Source organism: Pollachius pollachius, assembly GCF_949987615.1.
Source record: "Pollachius pollachius genome assembly, chromosome: 11".
Lineage (NCBI taxonomy): Eukaryota > Metazoa > Chordata > Actinopteri > Gadiformes > Gadidae > Pollachius > Pollachius pollachius.
Window position 1 is genome coordinate 7,121,917 of NC_136944.1, and position 20,607 is coordinate 7,142,523.

A 20,607-nucleotide genomic window follows, 5' to 3' on the forward strand; every position below is an offset into this window, starting at 1 on the left:
CCAGGCTACACAGGGACACAGGTCAGACTGCTGCAGCAGGAGACTCAGAGAGAGCCTCAGAGAGAGCCTTCCTCCCGTTGTTACTCAGACTACCTGTTCCATCGCTCTTCCCGGGATGGTGTCCTGTCGTGGCCGCGTGGCCATGCTGGCCTGCCTCGTCTGTGTTTCACTCCGAGGACTTTTAGCCCAGCCAGAGAATGCCACTGCGGAGCCCACCCCAGACACAAATGCCAAGGTGAGAGGGATTCATAACCTAAACGCCAAAGTCTACCATTCGTTCTCCTCTGGTGATGTTGTGCACAGGCCAAGACCTGACTTTTAAATAATCTATTGTGTTCTATGCTATTCTATTAGTATGTTCACATCTGGTAAAAAAATCCACACAGAAATATGAAATACACCGATTTTGTATTTTTGTGTTTCTTTGTGCGTGTGTTTGCCATTTGCATTTGTTCCTTCGATTCGGACTATATTGATTTCTATGTAACAGAAATTATAACACAGAGGCTCCGGGCTTCATAGAGACACAGGGCAGACTGCTGCAGCATCAGAGAGATTGTTCAATCATTAAAGAAATATGTAAACAAATATATAACCTGCCTATATAGGGAGATACCTATGGGTATGTAAAAAGCTTTGAACACTGGGAGCATAAGCAACGTTGCCCAATGGCCAAGGCTTTGTTGTGGTAGTATTTGCGTCGTGATAATTGTGGTGTGGACAGCGCTCTTTGATGAATCGCCTCCACATGCTGTGGCAGAGCATACATATTTATTTTTGCCCATTTGCATACGAGGTGGCCCGCGAAAGGTCCTGATGACAATTCACTGGCCCACCTCGAGTCAAAGCCTGGGGAACCCCTGTCCTAGGACACCGCAGTTTGCTGCGCCTGTAGACCAACACACACACTCGCACTCTCTCTGTCATCCCACCGTCCTCCCAGCAGCATGTCCGCGGGCCCAGCGACGCTCTGAGCCCCGGCGAGGCGGAGTTCATCCGTCAGAGGAAGGAGGTGGTGCTGGCGTCCCTTGGCAGACTGAACATCAGCAGCACAGCGGTGGGTTACATGAGGCGGACCCCACCAACCATTTAGCCTCCATTTAATGCCGTGGGCAGAGCATACAGTTCGGTCCAATGTGTCACTGAAGAGAGGAAGAGGAGAGATGGACTTCTCTGCATAGTCTGTCTCCCTTCCCACCACTAGCACTTCCACTCTCTCCCGTAAACAGTGTACTGACTGTCCCCTGTTCACGGTTACATTGTTTACTGGCTATGTTAGCTTTTATGCACAACCCCTCTGTCCTTCCTGGCTTGGACTGGCTATCCTACTGTTTACAGTATTACTGTTTACATATTTAATACTGGTTTTCTTTAGACATTGTCCTTGTACTGCTATACTGTTTAAATGATTAATATGCTTGCACTAGTACTTTTTATTGTCTGTATTTAATGCAAAGCATATCTTTTATATTCTATATATTTTATCATCCATATTATCCATGTGGATATATATTTTTTTCTAAATAGGTTTTAGAACCCTAAAGACACATACAATGAGATATAAACACATAACAGTAGATTAAGACATAATGTATAACGCAATTTAGGCATTTTTTGTATTCAATGTTTTTTTATGATTTGAACGATTCTCCTTTTCTTCCACCCCCCCCCCAGGACTCTGTGCCCCACATCGCCCTGCTGGGCTCTGGGGGAGGCCAGAGGGCAGCTGTGGCTCTCCTGGGGTCTCTTCAGCAGATGGGGCAGGACGACCTGCTGGACCCCCTGCTCTACATAGGGGGGGTGTCTGGGTCCGCATGGTACCCTGGCCTTTGCTTAGACCTGTACTGAAGTCAATTTAGACTGCTGACATTTGCCTGTCGCTCGCTTGTCTGTCACCATAGAGCGGCGGCTCAGCCTGAATATGTGAACATGAGGGTTAGACTTAAAGAAATCGTCTGGCTATGTCTAATGTCTTAGTAGAAGAATCACTATAATTCGTTCTGGATAACACTGATGGCTCCCAAGCTAATTGAACCTCTTGAAGCTGCATCAGCAATCCAACAATTGAACTAGTTTGTACGAGAATAATTGGAGATTGAGGAAAAACATCTGGAGTTTTATCAGGCCGATAACAAGCAGCGATCGATCGATGGACTTTAGGAATGCAGCCGTAGTGTCTCCCTGCAGCAAAGAGAAAAGCATGAGGCTTTATATTGGCCGGCTGTTCCAGAAAGCACTGTGTTCCTTCCTCTGGGTCCTCTTGGGGCCTGTACTTCCACTTATGTATTTCTTTGTTGCTCTATTTATAGAGCACTTTGCAAAAACAAGCTAAAAAGTGCTTTACAAAGACGTACAAAAATGTAATTTGAAAACTTTGACAGTAATTATGACAAGCGAGTTAAAAGCCTTTTAACCAACAGGGTAACCAGTGTAGAGATGCTATACTAGGCTTCACTTGAACTCTTTTAATGTATTTTGCAAGTAGCCTTGCTGCTGCATTTTGAACTGGTTGAATATTGGAAAGGTTTTGTTGAGTGAGGCTGTATTGAGTGAGACAGGAACACAGGGAGTACAGTAGTCTAAGGGGGGGGGGGGGGGAGTTCCCCTAGAATGGTATCATAAAGGTCCATAAGACGTGTCGTCTCAGGGCTATTAACCTCTCTAAAACAGGACTGAAATGTAGTAAAGAGCCTGTTGACATTCATAGGCTCGATAAGCTCAACAGCAACAATTATTTTCAACATCTGAGTAAGGAAGGGAAGGTTATAGATCTTGGATGGAAGTTATTTAAAACTGATACATCAAACGATGAAGTTGTTTAACTTTTATAAGATTAAAACATTAAATGAATTAAATATTCTTTAAACAAGGGAGTAAGAAGAATGTCCATTGAACAGGAGGTGGTTAGATGCTTAGTAGAGCTAAACTTAAGTGCTTGCAGGGTGCAAGGAGTTTAATAGCAAAGGTCAGGAATGCAATTATCCCTCCTTCTCAAACACTCACTAGCAGCTTGGACCTGATTAAAGAAATGTATCCACCGAAGGTTCAATAATAAGCGGTGCAGGTTTTGTGGTGTCGCTGATTATATTCGAGGTGGCCTCTAGAATCTTGTTTATATTGAGCTATATAAGTTAAAGGCAGAGATAGCTATGCGCTGTAATTGATTAATAGCCTTGACAGTGTGGCTGCAGTAAACAACAGAGAAGTTACCCCTGTAAACAGATCTATGAAGTAGATGAGTGTGTGGCCGGTTATTGAGTATCACTGGGATGCCAGAATACAGTGATCCTCAGTGGAGTGATAACATGGAGTCAGTGTTGTGTGTGTGTGTGTGTGTGTGTGTGTGTGTGTGTGTGTGTGTGTGTGTGTGTATGTGTGTGTGTGTGTCTCCTAGGACCATGGCATTACTGTACAGTGTTCCTCAGTGGAGTGTCAACATGGAGCCAGTGTTTTCCAAACTGGGGGGCCAAAGACAAACAACTTGGTGGCAGCTATTAAATGGGCCTTATATCTGGCTAAAGACCAAATCCAAAGATGAGGACTTCTCCCTGTCAGAGATCTGGGGTCTGCTGACCTCTTATCTCTTCATGAACAACGTAAGGTTTATCTATAGCCATGCTGATCTCATACAGAGCTCACATTCTGTTTCTCACTGCAGGTCAGTCTAGCCTTGATGAAAGGCGCTCCTAAAACTTAAAAACGATCGATGCAAGGGGGGGGAGTTTTAGTTAATGACAAAGTAAGGAGAGCACAAGTAGGGACTGATGGAAACCGTTTTAAAGAGATGAAAAGATGAAACGCAAAAGCATCTTCTCCTTTTGAAAAAGGACTTCCGAGGTGAATGCTAATATCTGATATAAAGTGTTGTTTATTATGATCTTGGTTAATATTGTGGTATAGTAATATCGTTAGCCTCATCGCATAAATGCCGAAGTCTTATTTTGGCCAAATTGATATATCTAACCTAACTCTACTCTCCTAATGCTGCTGATTCACTGTGCCTCATTGGCAATTGTGGCATCCCGCCCCTTAAACCTCGGCCCGGGCGGGTCCGAGGATCAGTGGTGGACGGGGTATACCGCCGCCACCCACCAGCCGGCGACAGAGAGCACCACGTCTCTCCCCCCAATCAGCGAGATGGGGACACCTGGCCGCAGGGAGGAGAAGGCCCCGGAGCCATCTTAAAAAAGACCACAGAGCGGAAGACGAATCACGAGTGACACGAAGGGATTACGAGACACGCCAGCGGACTAGAGGCTCACGGAGACCCTAGAGCGAGGACTCATATTCTGATTCGTGTTGAAAAAATGCTGAGTGCGGCTTAACCCTTGTTTAAACGTGTGATTCATACCGGGAACCTGGCACTTTGGGAAGCGGGCTACCACATATGGTGGAAAATGCAGGCATTCTGAACGACCCCACTACACCACCAGTCCGCCATGCAGAACCCGGACGGAACCGCGGCGACGGCCGCCCAGCAACAGCAGCGGGAGACCACGGAGAGCATTGCCCTGCTTCGCGAGGCCGTGCTGCGGCTCACCCAGCACGCCGTCCGCGCCGCCCCGACCAGCCGGCTCACCAAGCTGGGGCCCGACGACGATGTGGAGGCGTACCTGGAGGTCTTCGAGCGGACCGGCCAGAGGGAAAGCTGGCCCGAGGAGCAGTGGACCCATATTGTGGCCCCGTTCCTCACCGGGCCCGCCCAGCAGGCGAGCCAGGATCTACCGGCGGAGAGCGCCCGACAGTACCCGGCCCTCAAACAGGCGATCCTGGCATACTACGGCCACAACCTCGCTGCCCGCGCGCAACGCGTCCACGACTGGCGATTCGACGTCCGGGCCGCCGTACGGACGCAGATCGCCCAGCACAGTCGGCTGGTGAAGCGGTGGCTGGCGACGGGAGAAGGTCCTCGCGAGGTTTTATTGGCCGGACGTAAAGAGGGACGTTGAGCGTCACTGTCGAGCGTCACCGAGTGCTAGAGAGTAGCGCCTCGGGCCACAGCCCGAAACCCGCTTATCCCCATGCCGATCATAGACACCCCCTTTGACCGAATAGCATTGGACATCGTGGGGCCCCTTCCCAAGACCAGCCGGGGACACCTCTATATCTTGGTGCTGGTGGACTACGCCACCCGGTTCCCCGAGGCTCTACCCCTGCGCGCCGCCACCGCGACGGCAGTCGCCCGCAAGCTAATGCTCCTCTTTAGCCGGGTAGGGATAGCGAAGGACGTGCTCACCGATCAGGGCTCCTGCTTCATGTCACGGGTTATGAAGGAAGTACTCAGACTCCTGCAGGTGAAGAAGCTCCGGACCTCAGTCTACCACCCCCAGACGGATGGCCTGGTCGAGCGCTTCAATAAGACCCTGAAGCAAATGCTCAAGAAGGCCATGCACCTGGATGGTAAGAACTGGGACCAGCTGTTACCTCACGTGTTGTTTGCAGTACGGGAGGTCCCCCAGGCGTCCACCGGATTCTGCCCCTTCGAGCTGCTGTATGGACGAAGGCCCCGCGGCATCCTGGACATAGCGAAGGAGGCATGGGAGAGCCAGCCATCCCCCCACCGCACCGCCTTGGACCATGTGGAGCAGGTGAGATCGCATGGCCCTGGTGTGGCCCATCGTTCGGGGACACCTCCAGCGAGCCCAACAGGCCCAGGCGAGGGTCTACAACCGAGGAGCCCAGCTGCGAACCTTCCAGCCTGGAGACCTGGTCCTGGTCCTGGTTCCCACGGCGGAGTGCAGGTTCCTAACGAAGTGGCAGGGACCCTATGAGGTGGTTGAACGCGTGGGGGAGGTAAACTACTGGGTCAGACAACCAGGGAGGCGAAAGCCGACTCAAATCTACCACATCAACATCCTGAAGCAGTGGAGGGGGGAGAGGAGAAACCCTCCAACCCCGCTCCCCTGGCGCTGGCGGCCCGGCGGGAGATCCCGGAGTTCCCGGTGGGGGAGGACCTCAGCCCGGTCCAGAGGCACGACCTCGATAAGGTCATCATGCAGCACTGGGACGTGTTCTCCGAGCTGGCAGGGAGGACCACGATCGCCCACCACGACATCCGGACGACGCCGGGAGTGAAGGTGAGGGTCCACCCCTACAGGATCCCGGAGGCCCGGAGGGAGGCCCGGAGGGAGGCCATACAGGCCGAGGTATGCCGGGTGCTGCAGCTCGGGGTTATCGAGGAGTCACGCAGCGCCTGGTGCAGCCCGGTAGTCCTCGTGCCCAAACCAGATGGGACCTACCGCTTCTGCAACGACTTCAGGAGGCTGAACGAGGCGTCCGAGTTTGACGCCTACCCCATGCCTCGCGTCGACGAACTCGTAGAACGCCTGGGGCCGGTGCGGTACCTCACGACCCTGGACCTGACCAATGGGTACTGGCAGGTACCGTTGACCCGGGCGGCCCGAGAGAAGACAGCAGAAGACAGCGAGTATGTGGCGCTCCGGCCACCTTCCAGCGTATGATGGACCAGCTCCTGAGGCCCCACCAGGCCTACGCGGCGGCCTATATCGACGATATCATCGTCTACAGCCCTAGCTGGGATGTCCATGTCCGCCAGCTAAGGGCCGTGCTGGGGGAGCTGCGGAAGGCGGGCCTCACCGCCAACCCGGCCAAATGTCGCCTCGGGCGGGAGGAGACGGCGTACCTGGGTTATCAGGTCGGGAGGGGAACCGTGCGGCCACAGGACGACAAAGTAGCCACCATCCGGGACTGGCCCCAACCCCGCACAAAAAAACAGGTAAAGTCGTTGTTGGGACTGGTCGGCTACTACCAGAGGTTCATTCCTGGGTTTGCCACACTGGCCAGCCCCATGAAGGACCTGACCAGGAAGGCCCTGCCGGACCGAATCACCTGGTCCGAGGCAGCCAACCGGGCTTTCGGGACGCTCCGCGAGGCCTTATGCTCGGAGCCTGTGCTTATAACCCCTGACTTCACTCTCCCCATGACAGTACACACGGACGCCTCGGAGGTGGGGCTGGGGGGCGTTCTGTCCCAGATCCGGGCCGGAGAGGAGCACCCCATCACGTTCATCAGCAGGAAGCTTCTCCCCAACGAGCAAAATTACTCGACGGTGGAAAAGGAAGCCCTGTTGAAAAAATGCAGAGTGCGGCTTAACCCTTGTTTAAACGTGTGATTCATACCGGGAACCTGGCACTTTGAGAAGCGGGCTACCACACTATATCCTAAGCCAATTAGAGTTATTTTTACATAACATGATCACTATCTGTCATCTGTTTAACTTTGGCATTTTTTACGCTAAATCTAACCTGAACCATAAAATATTACTTAGGCAATTATGCTATGAGGCTAATAAGATTATGTTTAAGGAGATGAATTTATAGTGGAAAAATAACCAGTGAATTACGATCCATTTTAAGTGTAGCAAATAGTCAGACTGCAACTATTAACATTTCTCTCCAGCATCGCAATATGGACCCCATGAATGTGTTGACACAGATAATCGTTATCCTTTTGACATGAACTCTCATAATACAGCCTCAGGCACCAAGAACAAACTCAGCCACTTATTCATGTCAGTCCATTGAGAGCGTGTCTGGTGTCGCATAGATGGATGAACGTCACCTGTCAGCCGAGGCCAGTCGAGGCAGCACCAACCCATACCCTGTCTACAGCGCCATAGAGAGGCATTGCTTCAATACGAACACAACAGAGGGTTGGACCACACACACACACACACACACACGCACACACACACACACACACACGCACAAAAGCACATGCACGTGCACAGAGACAAACGCATTCGCACACACACACACGCACGCACACAGGCACGCACACAGTCACACACCAACGCATAAAAGCACACATTAATACAAACTTGGATTTATAAGGAAATGGATTTTTATTTCTCTCTCTCTCTCTCTCTCTCTCTCTCTCTCTCAGCTGTGTGGTTTGAGTTTACCCCTCATGAGGCAGGCTTCCCAGATTTGGGTCTCTTTGTTCCGACTGCTTACTTGGGCAGCAGTTTCGTGGGAGGGGAGCTCAAGGAGCAGAACCCAGAGATGGATATGGTTCAACTGCAAGGTTATTTTCCTGCTTAATATGAACATGAAAAATTCCTGTTTCATGTTTGTTTTCTAATTCCACGACACTTTCCCCTGTGTATGTGTGTGTGTGTATGGGGGGGTTGTTTGTGTGTGTGTGTGTGTGTGTGTGTGTGTGGGGGTGAATGTATGCGTGCATCGTATTGTTGTTCTGCAGGTATTGTGGGTTCTGCTTTGGCAAATGAGGACAGCATTGCAGAGAATGCGCCTCCTTGGCTGAAACTGTCAACAGCTGGTAATCCATTAAAAAACCTTCATAAGGACTTGATATGGTAGACTTCAGCATTGTCGTCCTAAAAAGACGGCATCTCATCACCGAGGAACTCATTAGTCTTTTATGAATGGTCACCACATTGATCACTGCTATTGACTATGCACAAGTTCTGAATGCCTTTTTAATGTCCAGGATTCCACAAGTCAAAGATGTAGGCAGGTTGGCCAATGCCTTCAAGCTGGTTTCTAGATAGTTTTTAGTTAGTAAGTGGCCCAACTACTGTTTTGTCCACATTCCCTGTTACGTAAACAGACCAATAGGCAAAGATAGTGAGATAAAGAGTTAGTTAGTTAGTAGGTTAGTTAGTTAGTTTGTTCATGAGTTAGCTACCCTGGAGCGGTACTTGGGTGATAAACTGCTCTCCGTTTGCGTTGGGCGGTCCAAATGAATCTAGTTGTAAGTTGCCCTCAGGTCTTCCAGCCTATCTCTTCATCTGCTCAGATACGCCTTGGGCTCTAGCACAAGACATGCCTCCACATTTAGATACGATACTGCTCATTGTTTCATGCTCCATGTTTTGCATTCAGCTACACACGTTCAATAAGTGGGCTTCATGTTTTCATCTGCAGTGTGCCCTGTACTGTTTCTTTTGGTTTTGCAGGTACAGCCTTGAAGGACCATCTGCGTATTCATTTCACGTTGACTATTCTGTTGGAGCTGCTCAAATCTGGAATGAAAGATCTCACTCATTTGGATAAAATGGAACAGCTGCAGACAACGGTGGATGGTCAGGGACTTTCATTGGTTTAATTTTATTTGATAAAAAAATAAAACAATTCCTGTACAATGTTGCCTCATTGGTAAATAACAACTAGAAGTAGGCCTATATGTTGCTTATGAGACCCTTTTCACCCCCCCCCCCCACCTCCTTAGCTAAGCTTCACGCGTGGGTGCCTCTGCACACGTTGACCACAGAGGAGCAGGTTGAAATGTTGCAGCGCAAGAACCTGGAGCTGGTTGAAAGCGTCAAGACCTGGGCCGCGGACAGTGGGATACATGCAGGTCAGTCAGTCACTGTCTTCCTTCAGGATACACAGCCTGATACAGAACAGCAAAGGCCTGCGTCACTGATACGGTCACGTGATGCGCATGCGTGTTACTGCCACTTTGTTATCAGTGCCGCCAACGAATCTGTCTGTGTGAGAATCATTCTAGGATAGAGACTTCATGGAAGAAATGTCAACATGACCACAACATTGTTATCATCAGATAGGCTTACTTGAAGTAGTTTTGCACACACTTTATCCAAAGCGACTGGACAGAGAATAGTGAATAGGAATCAGAAAAACAAAGTTATGTGTCTATTTTTTGTAGTCAGCATTGGTGTAAAGAGTAGACCGTAGATGTATCACATTTAAAGGGATTTCTAAATTCAATGCATTTTTTCGTTTCTTGAACAAAGGGTTTCGTCCTTTGGAGTTAGAGTTTTAAAATGTTATTGATAACCACCCATTTCTAGAAAATAGGATCATGTGATCGTTACAGTACGCCTTGAATTCAGTGCCATGCGTTGAGCTAAAGTGATGAATTCATCCTGTTTTGCAGTTACTGACTTGATGGAAGTGATCCTCCCATTGCTGATCAAATGGCAGTGGGGAAAAACAGAAAACTTCCTTTACGCGTTCAAAGGTCAGACAGCTCAACGCTTTATAGCCAATAGATTGTTGTTGTTTTTTTTGGTCAATTACATATTGTTTTAAACCAATGAAGTACAAATTGATCTTCAAAGATGTGAAAGAACACTATACATGTAGTCGATTTTAATAGTCGGATGTTGAAGAAATCCTAAGGAGAAAGTCTTTCTTTCCTGGTTGCCGGGCAGATTCCGAGGTCCCTGTTTGTCTCCAGTCAAGGGTGGTAAACCTGATCGACGCGGGCATCAGGATCAACGTGCCGTACGAATCCTTCTTGGGGAAAAAGAGGGACGTAGACCTCTTCATAGCACCAGAGTTCAGTGCCGGGGAAATGTTTGAGGTGAATGGCCTTCCCTATACTCCCACACACTTTCTGTCTTCATGAAACCAATCAGTATTGTCCTGTGCCCTGAAGCGAAACACATTCAAATTATGTTTGCCGTTTAAAATGATATGATCTAGATTAATTTCCTAGGTTCCTATTGGGCAAGGAATTAAAATCAACCAAGACCAAACACAGATTTCCACAAGTGGTGATACTATGAAATCTATTGCTGATACTATGGCAGGGGGTGGTGCAGGACTAGAGCCAATCAGAAACACTGATTGCACAACTGATACTGATACAACTGAATCACTCTTCTCTGTTTTGTTTTGTTTTACCAAAAGGGAATACTTTTTTTAAATCTTGAAATGACTTCATAAACTTGATATCATCACCAATAATAACCATGAGCTCTGCACCATACCTTTGGCCCCAGACTATGACCCTGGCCAGGGACTATGCAGCTGCAGTTGGGAAGCCCTTCCCAGTGATAGACGACCAGGTCCTGCTAGACAAAGACTGGCCAAAGGACTTCTACGTGTTCCCGGGGGAGAATGACCAACCCACCATCATATTCATGCCTCTTTTCAACAGGATCAACTGCAAAGGTCTCGCGGTCACTATGTCTCATAGGGACCTTCATGGTTGCCCCATAATATCATTTAGGTGCCTTGTTTACGCCCTGTGGCCGAGGGAAATACCAAATGTTAACATTCAAAACTTTAGGTTTATGTATCTTTACGCTGATCTTTTGGGTGTTTTTGCTCCAAAAAAAAATCAAAGGCTGGCCCATGTACTGTGTGATGAAACTTCTAAATGCAAAGTAGCACACCGTATCTGTAGAGGATAAGAGTATTGAATGTTTACAGGAGTGTCCCCTCTAGCAGAGTGAGCACAGATCATAGTGTCACAACAGTTTCAAGCTCTTGCAGGAACACTACCCCGTTCAACAAGGACACCAAGTGTGCTAGTGAGTGAGATAGTAAAGGTAGCAATAAGACATTCAACAAGGGGTCCTTGTGATCGTACGGCTGGTTGTTCCAGGATAAAGTTGGAAAGGATCAATTAAAGAAAAAAAGGAATTGTCCACTACAGTACGTTGAAATGTGTTGTATAGTGATTGCCAGCCCACCTGTTAGTATGACTGGTAGTGAGTAGTACATGGAATCTGGTACTTACACTAGGGATTATTTACTTTAGAGCTTTGGCCTTCCCAAAATCTCCTCACCCGTTATTTATTTAACCTTACCCGTTACCCGTCGTTTATTGTTTGAACAACATAATTGTTCAAAATAGGAATGGGCCACAAAAAACAAAAGCCCTGTGTCACCCACCTGCCACCCAAAAAAAAAACAGAAAAGGAAGGACCTACAAAATGTCATAACAATTCAAAAAACGACTACATACACAAAACTGTAATCATGATAATAAAGTAAAGAATTAAGACAATTCTGACATTCTTGACAAATTAAATAATAACAATATGGAAACCCAACAGAAAAATGATCATGGCATAGTTACAAATATAACACTGGTGGATGATATACATGTGTCTTATTCAACTTTACGACGCGTGAGTGAAAGTGTTCCTTGGATGTGAACGACACTGCGCACCTCTTAATCTCTCCACAGATAAGGAAGAGGTCAAGGCCAGGATGGTGGAGTACACCACCTTCCAGAAACCCTACAGCCTGGAGAAGATCGCCACCCTGCAGGAGATAGCACGCGTCAACATGAGAAACAACAAGGACGCCATCGTGAGGGAGATCCAGAACGCTGCCACGCGCAGGCAGAGCCGCAGGTACTGTGTGTATGTGTGCGTTTGTATGTGTGTGTTTGTAAGGATTTTTGTGTGTGTGTGTGTGTGCGTGTGCGTGTGTTTGTGACTTAGCCTGGGAACAAGACGAGTTCATGATTGATTTGCTCCTAGCATAAAGTGAAATAGACTCAAACTATCACACTAACAGGGTTCTTTCTATTTCTTTCCCAGGAACGTGACAGACTCTGCTCTCTAAAGTATGGCTGTATGTTACCATCAACGTGGCCTGACACTGCCCTCCTGCAGTTTGACACCAGAGATCTCTTTTATGGCTTTGACGTTATTATTAATTTGTGGAACTGTTGGAAGGAAGTCTAGCTGGTGTCAGGCATCAGCCAATGGATAACCTTATAATAAAACACATTGCACACACACACACAAGCACACTCAGACTATTATGACTAATATCCTCCACATTATATAATACAATTCTTTCCTCACCCAACGTTGCAGAGATTTCTGTACCCCAGCTACCGAGCCACAGATAATATTCACCATGCAGAAGTAATGAAGGCCAGCCTCAAACACATTTGTTTGTCTCATTCACAATAAAAAGACTCCAACCAATGATCAGTTGAATCAGATCTCCTTACCTTATTATGAGGTTATCTGCCAACATTGTAGCTACCACCATGCCATGCTCGTATGTTTAAAAACACCATGCTCGTATGTTTAAAAACAACATATAGCGTTTCAATTCATAATACATCATTTTTAACTTTAGCATTTGCATTTAGTATTCACACTTCCTGCTCAGTTCTCTCACAGTATGGCTTGTTGTTTTGAGGGATTCTGTATTAGATATGTGTGCGCTCACAACAGTTAAGGTGCAGTGCATGTTGTACGTCATGCGTCACGATGCCTTCATTGTGACACCAACGGTGTGGCTTAACACTTTCTCTACAGCTTTCATCCGAGAAAACAGACTTCCTGTTCACCGCAGATGAAAACCCCCTTGGACCCTCAACAAACTACGAGGGTGTGTGTGTGTGTGTGTGTGTGTGTGTGTGTGTGTGTGTGTGTGTGTGTGTGTGCTAATGTATGTTTGTATGGATAAATTAATATATGTATGTATGCATGTGCGTTTCTGTGTTTGTGTGCGCCTGTGTGGGCATTTTCTTTGAGCAAGGCACAGAATTATTTATCATTTTAGATTTTATGGAAGAATTGTGCTTCCCTGCTGTTTCATTAGCAATTCAAGTGTGTGTGTGTGTGTGTGTGTGTGTGTGTGTGTGTGTGTGTGTGTGTGTGTGTGTGCGTGTGTCCGCTTTTCTACCTGCAGTGTGTGTGTGTGTGTGTGTGTGTGTGAGTGAGTGGGGGGGGGGAACAAAGGTGTTTGATGTGGATCAGATTAAATAAATGATAAAAGGGGGGTGAATTCACAACATACGCCTTATCCAAAGAATTATACATCATTGTCCGTAAGGAGCTTTGCTTGATTGAATAAGTAATGTCTTCTCGATGTCATCCATGCAATTCTTGTTCATTCATGGCATGTTGTTAAGCCTATGTACATGTCTTTTTCCCTTCCCTGTCCTTTACAAAATTATTCAGTTTCTCTTTGATCCACTCTCCAGAACTGCGCTGATTTAATCTCACTGTAAACACATTTTAGTGCAGTAACCCAAAGCATCCACTAGACTTCGCACTATGCACACTTATGCCTTTGGTCAAGTATTAGGGCGTATTCTTTCTTCCAGAAAAAAGGCTCATCACGTTAATGGTTTGAAAAAAGCACTCTGTCAAAAAGTTAACTTAGTTATCGATGAATGTATGGATTTAATATGAACAATTATTTCACCCGACGAATTACAATCTAGTCAATTTTCTGGTAAGCGACCACAGGTATTCTATCCAAACCCACACCTTTATGAGCTATATTTCGCAGTATGTTATTGCATTCGGTGTTAACATTATCTTGAGTCTTGAATAAATGGTGTCCAGGATAACCACATTAGACGTTCAAAATCCTAACGTTGCATACCATTGCAAATCAAAATATTCCTTCTGTACATGCCACGCTTTTTAAAGTGCGTCGGTAGTGTATTCCCGCTGCGCTCGTGCACGGGGACTCGTGAAATAAGTTGTAGCCTGTCCGCGTCAAGCGAGCACGCGCGCTTACACTCAGCGAGTACACCGAACACCTACGCGACACCGGAGCGTTTGGCGGTAAAACCAGGCGTACTGGTCGTCCGTTGAGGAAGAAGGAGAAGAAGAAGAAGAAGTGCTGCTTCTGCTTCTGCTGCTGGGGATAAATAACAACACGATGTCGTCCGGGGACTCGACGGGGGTCCCTGCCTGGAGTACAGGGGGCTGCTGAATTTCAGAATCGAAAAGGAAGGACACGTCTCCCGCCAAAAACAACAACCAACCAAGACCAAATTGGTTGTGTTTTTTCGACTTGAGGGAGGGGGGGGAAGAGAGAAATGTCCGACCGAAGTTTGCCCGTGTCGTCTTGGACTGTGAAACCAGTTTTTCTCTAGGAGGTTCTGTGCCCCAGACTGGACATGATTTAAATGAAGAATGCGTGTCGTTTGGAATATAGCCCTGATCTGCCATGCATGTTTCATCTGCACGTCATCAGGTAAGCTGGTTAAAGGTGCTTTAGGTGGGCCTGGGCGCATCGGTCACGTGTTAATTTGATAGATTATAATAGTATTTCGTTTAAAAAACAGTGGCATTGCAGTTAAAAAATATATTTATCCAAGGTATTTGCCAAGAATCCCAGGGACCTTTTGGTGGCTCGTTAATTGGAAAAGTAATTGTAGCCTATCTGCTCTTTGGACCCACTAGCCTATTCTGCATTATTCTACACAAATATTTAAACAATAATATGAACCATTGTGAGGGACTCAGTGTATCGTACACTTGGCATATAATTCAGAATATTAAATATTGTTTTTTTTAGGATTATGGCTTTGAAGTATATATATTAATATATATAAATAAATATATATATATATAGTCAGATAAAACATTAATACGAACACACCACGTTAAGCAATTCACACAATCCTCGCTCTTTCTGACATGGCATCCTATGCGATTAGGATTTTGAGGAATCACCCAGAGATGGGTGGACGGTTTATGCAAAGCCCATGCAGATCTGAGGATATCACTGTCTCACTGCTCAATGGCTTATGTAGGCTGTCTTATATATTATGTATGTTTTGCCACGGGTTCGTTCATATATATACTGCACACTTCCATCATCAACTGCTCCACGCAAACCAATTCATTTGTTGCATACAGCCTGATAGCTTTTCACAGCTGAATACTTGAGCAAAGAATCACTTACACGACTATTGCAACTCTCTCTTCCTCCCTCTCTCCATCCCTCTCTCACCCCCTCTCTCTCTCACCCCCTCTCTCTCCCCGCACTCTCTCTCTCCCTCTGTCTCTCTCTCCTCCTCTGTCTCTCTCCCTCCCTCTATCTCACTCTCTCTCTCCTCTCTCTCTCTCTCTCTCTCTCTCTCTCTCTCTCTCTCTCTCTCTCTCTCTCTCTCTCTCTCCCTCTGTCTCTCTCTCCTCCTCTGTCTCTCTCCCTCCCTCTCTATCTCCCTCTCGCTCTCTCTCTCCCCCCCCCCCCCTCTCTCTCCCCCCCTCTCTCTCTCTCCAGCTCAGCCCGGATCATCCAAGCTTCATGATGGTTGGTGGGCGTACAAGGACGTCGTCCAGGGAAGTTTTGTCCCAGGTAAGGGATGCCTGTCTCCCCCCACTATCTGTGTGAAAAATGGCTTCTCTGTGACAGAGTGTACCCAGGTCCTGAAGAAGATCATCATTGGATCCGCACGTTGACGTTGTCTAATTGGGGAAAATAGACACCTTGCAGCAGTAAGGAGTGAAGACTCTACCCCTTCATATGTATTGCGACTTCCATGTCCTGCTCCTGCATACAATTAGATATGTGTATACACACACAAACACGCAGGCATGCAAGCACGCACACACACAGACACTAACACACGGACACACATGGACGCACACACACATACACACACGCACGCACGCACGCACGCACGCACACACACACACACACATACACACACACACACGCATTGCACAGTACCTCTGCGGAATCTGATGTAAATGGACTAACTATTCAGAGTGTCAGCTTTCAGCTTTCGTTCTTCTGAGCTCATTTTATTTTTACCTCCCCTCCCTGTTGGGAAGCAGTTGTTCCAATGCAGTGTTTTTATCTGTTTTTTATCCGTTTGTTGCCATTTCAAAGACGAGTTAGAGCGGTGACCTGTCCTCCCTATCCCATAATGCATTGCTTTTAACGGACCAAACATCTGTGGACTTCTTTTGATGTGGATATGCGGACAAAATATCATAGTTGTGTGAGGGCTTGAGTGCTTGCTTTCTCGGAACATGTATAATTAGGGCTGGGTATTGCCAGGTACCTCACAATTCAATTCAATTCTATTCTTGATTAGATTCGATATCGATTTCGATTTGATATTGATCCAATATCAAATCGAAAAAGGGAATACACCATTGTATAGTATTGTTCCTGAGCTAAACTTGCAGCATAAAAGTAATAATGATAACATGGACAAATGTAAAAGGGCATGTACATTTAGGCATACTCACTTCTAGATTACGATGATTACGATGCTTCTTCTTTTCTTTTTTTTATGGAAATAATCTATTTCAAAAAAATTCTTAATCGAAATTGAATCGAGAACAAATATATTGCAGTGCATTGATGAATCAATATTTTCACCCAGCCCTATGTGTAATGAAAGACATTGGTTAAACTAAATTGGAAGTGATACTCTAAAGAGAGGCACATTTCAGCCTTATCAACACTATTATGGGGACTTACCATTCCTCTGCATCGTCCTGTTTGTGAAGAGTTTATCTTTAGAAATATATATTTTAATATAGTTAGAAAGGTTGCGTAACAATGTCAAGTTGACTTTGCCTCATATCCCCACCACTTCCTCCCTGCCTCTACCTCCTCCTCCGCCTCCTGCTATTGGTCGCTTGTTCCCGCCCTGTTTAGACCCTTATTGCTGAGCCAGCTCCGAAGATGTGTGCGCCCCAAGGCGGTTTCTCCAAGCGAGCATCAAGTCAGCAGGAGAAGCAGAAAAGAGAACGATTCCCGGAGACACTTTGTCTGGGGCCAAAGTGTCTCTGGGAGTCTTTCATTTTTATTTTAGCAACCCATTTAAGCCCAGGCTGTTTGTTGTAAAGTTGGGCAAAGTTTGGGTTTGAGTGAGATAAGAGTATTATCGTTCAAGGTAATCGGGTGAACCAGGAAGGTTATTCTCTGTTGAACAGCATTGGTTCTCTATCATTGTTACCCACCAAATCCAATTAACACCCAAGCATAAGTTATTCGTTGATTGTTGAGGAGGAAATGTGTGTTTGTTTGAAAAAGATATTGTTCAATTAGCAGACGTGTGCTACATCTATGGCCCGATGCTTAGCGTATCATTAGACCCATTGAACCGTAGGGCGCCCCATTAGAATGAGTTATCCGGTGTTGCCTTGGCTGACAAAGAGAACAAAAGAAAAACGTCAAACTCATACACTTGAAAAGTGCATTGTTCTATGCTATGACACCGCAAGAATGTGAAATGTGAAAACCATGATCAAAGAAAGAGGAGTTGCTCTAACAAGCAGCGAGTCTGTGTAGACCGTGCATTTTATATCATAACTACAACAACGGATTCTGTTCACATAATGAAACTTGGTTGTGTGATTTAATACCGCATTCACCATTTTCTGGTATTTATTTTGGGTAACAGTGTATTGATGTAAAAGGTTGCTGATGTTTATTGTGGCAATAAATTCCATAATATCACAGAGCTTTTCTCTCTCTGTTTCTCTTGCTCTGACTTTGTCTATAAATATATATATATATATATATATATATATATATATATATATATATATAAATATATATCTCCCTCTCTGTGTCTCTCTCTCTGTATCTCTCTGTATCTCTTTGTATATCTAATATTGCTCTGTGTAACCCTCTCTCCCTCTCTCTACATCTCTATATATCTCAATGTGTGTGTCTTTCTATCCCTCTCTGTATTGCTCTCTCAGTATCTCTCTCTGTATCTATCTCACTTTCTCTATCTTTCTGTATCTCTCTATATCTCTCTCTCTCAGTATATCTCTCTATCTCTGCATCTTTCAGTATCTCCCTCTCTGTATCTTTCTCTCTATCTCTGTATCTTTCTGTATCTTTCTGTATCTCTCTCTCTCTCTCGCTCTCTCTGTATCTCTCTGTATCTCTCTCTATCTCTGTATCTTTCTGTACCTCTCTCTCTCTCTCTCGCTCTCTCTGTATCTCTCTGTATCTCTCTCTATCTCTGTATCTTTCTGTACCTCTCTCTCTCTCTCGCTCTCTCTGTATCTCTGTATCTCTCTCTCTATCTCTGTATCTTTCTGTACCTCTCTCTCTCTCTCTCGCTCTCTCTGTATCTCTCTCTCTCTCTCTCTCTCTCGCTCTCTGTATCTCTGTATCTCTCCCTTCAGCAGACAGCAGACAGCAGGGGCAGCAGGTTCTTGCTCTGGTTGTTCAGCTCTTATGTATATTTGATCACCTCTGTATGTGGCAGCTACTTTTATCTCCAGCCCAACCATCACTACCAACCTCTTACTCTGGCCCAGAATCACCTCTGTCCCATTCTCGATCTGTCTCTGTCTCTTCCTCTCCCTTTTCCTCTCTCGCTTTTACTGTCGGCCCTTCTCTCTCTGTCTGTCTGTCTGTTGGTCGCTCCCCCTCTCTCTCTCTGTCTCTCTCTCTCTCTCTCTCTCTCTCTCTCTCTCTCTCTCTCTCTCTCTCTCTCTCTCTCCCTGGCTCCAACACACCTTTGATGTTCTCTCCTCTCTCCTCCTGGCTGTCCGACGGTTCCTCCCTCTGTCCCGCCCCTCCTGTTTATTCAGCCTGTTCTCCTCTGACTCCTGCCCTCCTCTCTCTTCACGTCTCCCCCACCGTGTTGGCATTCATGTCTCAGACCTATCTCTCTCTCTCTCTCTCTCTCTCTCTCTCTCTCTCTCTTTCTATCTCTCTCTCCCTCTCTCGCGCGATCCATCTTGTGCTTTCTCGCTTTCAGTCTTGTGCTCTCCTGCACACTTACTCTCTCTCAGTCTCTTTATCTGCGTCACTCTGGATCTCTCTCTCTCTCTCTCTCTCTCTCTCTCTCTCTCTGGCTCTCTAGCTCTCTTTCTCTCTTTCTCGGGCTCTCTCTCCCTCTCTCTATCTAGCCCTTCCTCCCATGGTCACTCCATCTGACTTTCTATCCCATTCCTTCTCATCCATCTATCCTCCTCTCGTCCCCTCACTTCGCTGACCCTCTCCTTGCCTTTTTTTCTTGGTCCTCCATTCCTCTACCCCTACCCATACACACACACACACACACACACACTAGGGCTGGGCGATATATCGATATTTAAAATACATCGATATTTTTTAAAACGCGATATGGAACGAGACCATATCGTCAACATCGATATAATTTAATTTGCGTTGAAATTACAACACATTTGTTCCAAATAACAGCAGTCTCGAACCGCGCCTGCGGCCTGCTATTTCGTAACTCTGCTTATGTCTCTCCCGCTCGGCCTCCGGCTCACACACACAGTCTCTGCCCCCCCCCCCCCCCCCCCCCCCCCCCCCCCCACTCACGTCACTTTTTGAAATCGCGAAACATGGAGTCCGCCGGCACAAGCGGATCCGAGGAGCTTGTTTGTAAGCGAAAGACCAAAGTATAGAAATGGTTTGGATATAAGGTGTCTGACGAATTACAAAATCACGTCATTTGTATAGAGTGCTTATAAACGCAACCAAAGGGTTGCAATTCTGTGCATAATATTCCGGAGGCGCACACAGCTTTTGGCCGTGATATTATATGTAATGTTCTCAAATAAGAGGCGGAGGCAGTGCCTAGTCCACAGTTTATTCAACCATCAAACTGTATTCAATTCTGAACGGTAGGAATAGTAATGGTAAATCCAAACGGTAGGTAGGTATAGTAATAACGGTAACTTCACAGTAACTAACTTCAAGGTTTCTCACTCCGCGAGACCCAAACATAAAACATAAACAAGTAACCTAGCAACGCCCCCCCCGCCCCCACGCAACATTGATAATATTTCGGAGGCGCACACAGCTTTTGGCCGTGATATTATATATTATAATGTTCTCAAATACGAGGCGGAGGCAGTGTCTAGTCCACGGTTTATTCAACCATCAGACTATTCGATTCCGAACGGTAGGAATAGTAATGGTAAATCGGCGCGCTCCCCCCCCGACAAATATCGATATTTATCTTATATCGATATTCTGCTTGAAGATATCGAGATATGACTTTTGGTCCATATCGCCCAGCCCTAACACACACACACACACACACACACACACACACACAAAGACACACACACACACACACACACAATCACACTATCTCTGTTCTTACATTATTCTATCTTCTGTCTGCCAATTTCATTTGCATTTGCACTTTTTT

General features: G+C 46.3%; 2 protein-coding genes across 2 annotated transcripts in view; both read left to right on the forward strand.

Moving 5' to 3' along the window:
• Positions 1 to 115: 115 nt before the first annotated feature.
• Positions 116 to 12,314, forward strand: LOC307083249 (cytosolic phospholipase A2 gamma-like; the record flags this gene model as incomplete). Its single annotated transcript, XM_079747082.1, has 14 exons — positions 116 to 235; positions 944 to 1,057; positions 1,675 to 1,817; positions 3,395 to 3,596; positions 7,567 to 7,672; positions 7,906 to 8,046; positions 8,224 to 8,301; positions 8,942 to 9,067; positions 9,214 to 9,342; positions 9,886 to 9,969; positions 10,163 to 10,314; positions 10,736 to 10,907; positions 11,932 to 12,100; positions 12,290 to 12,314. The coding sequence occupies 14 exons, from the start codon at positions 116 to 118 to the stop codon at positions 12,312 to 12,314; spliced, it is 1,761 nt and encodes a 586-aa protein (XP_079603208.1).
• A 2,070-nt stretch (positions 12,315 to 14,384) lies between these two features.
• Positions 14,385 to 20,607, forward strand: part of LOC307083250 (carbonic anhydrase-related protein 10-like) — a gene marked incomplete at both ends in the record, with an annotated part of 80,651 nt that continues 74,428 nt past the window's right edge. The window contains 2 exons of the mRNA XM_079747083.1: positions 14,385 to 14,421; positions 15,738 to 15,812. Coding sequence (XP_079603209.1) covers positions 14,385 to 14,421; positions 15,738 to 15,812 — 112 coding nt within the window. The remainder of the gene's footprint in view (positions 14,422 to 15,737; positions 15,813 to 20,607) is intronic.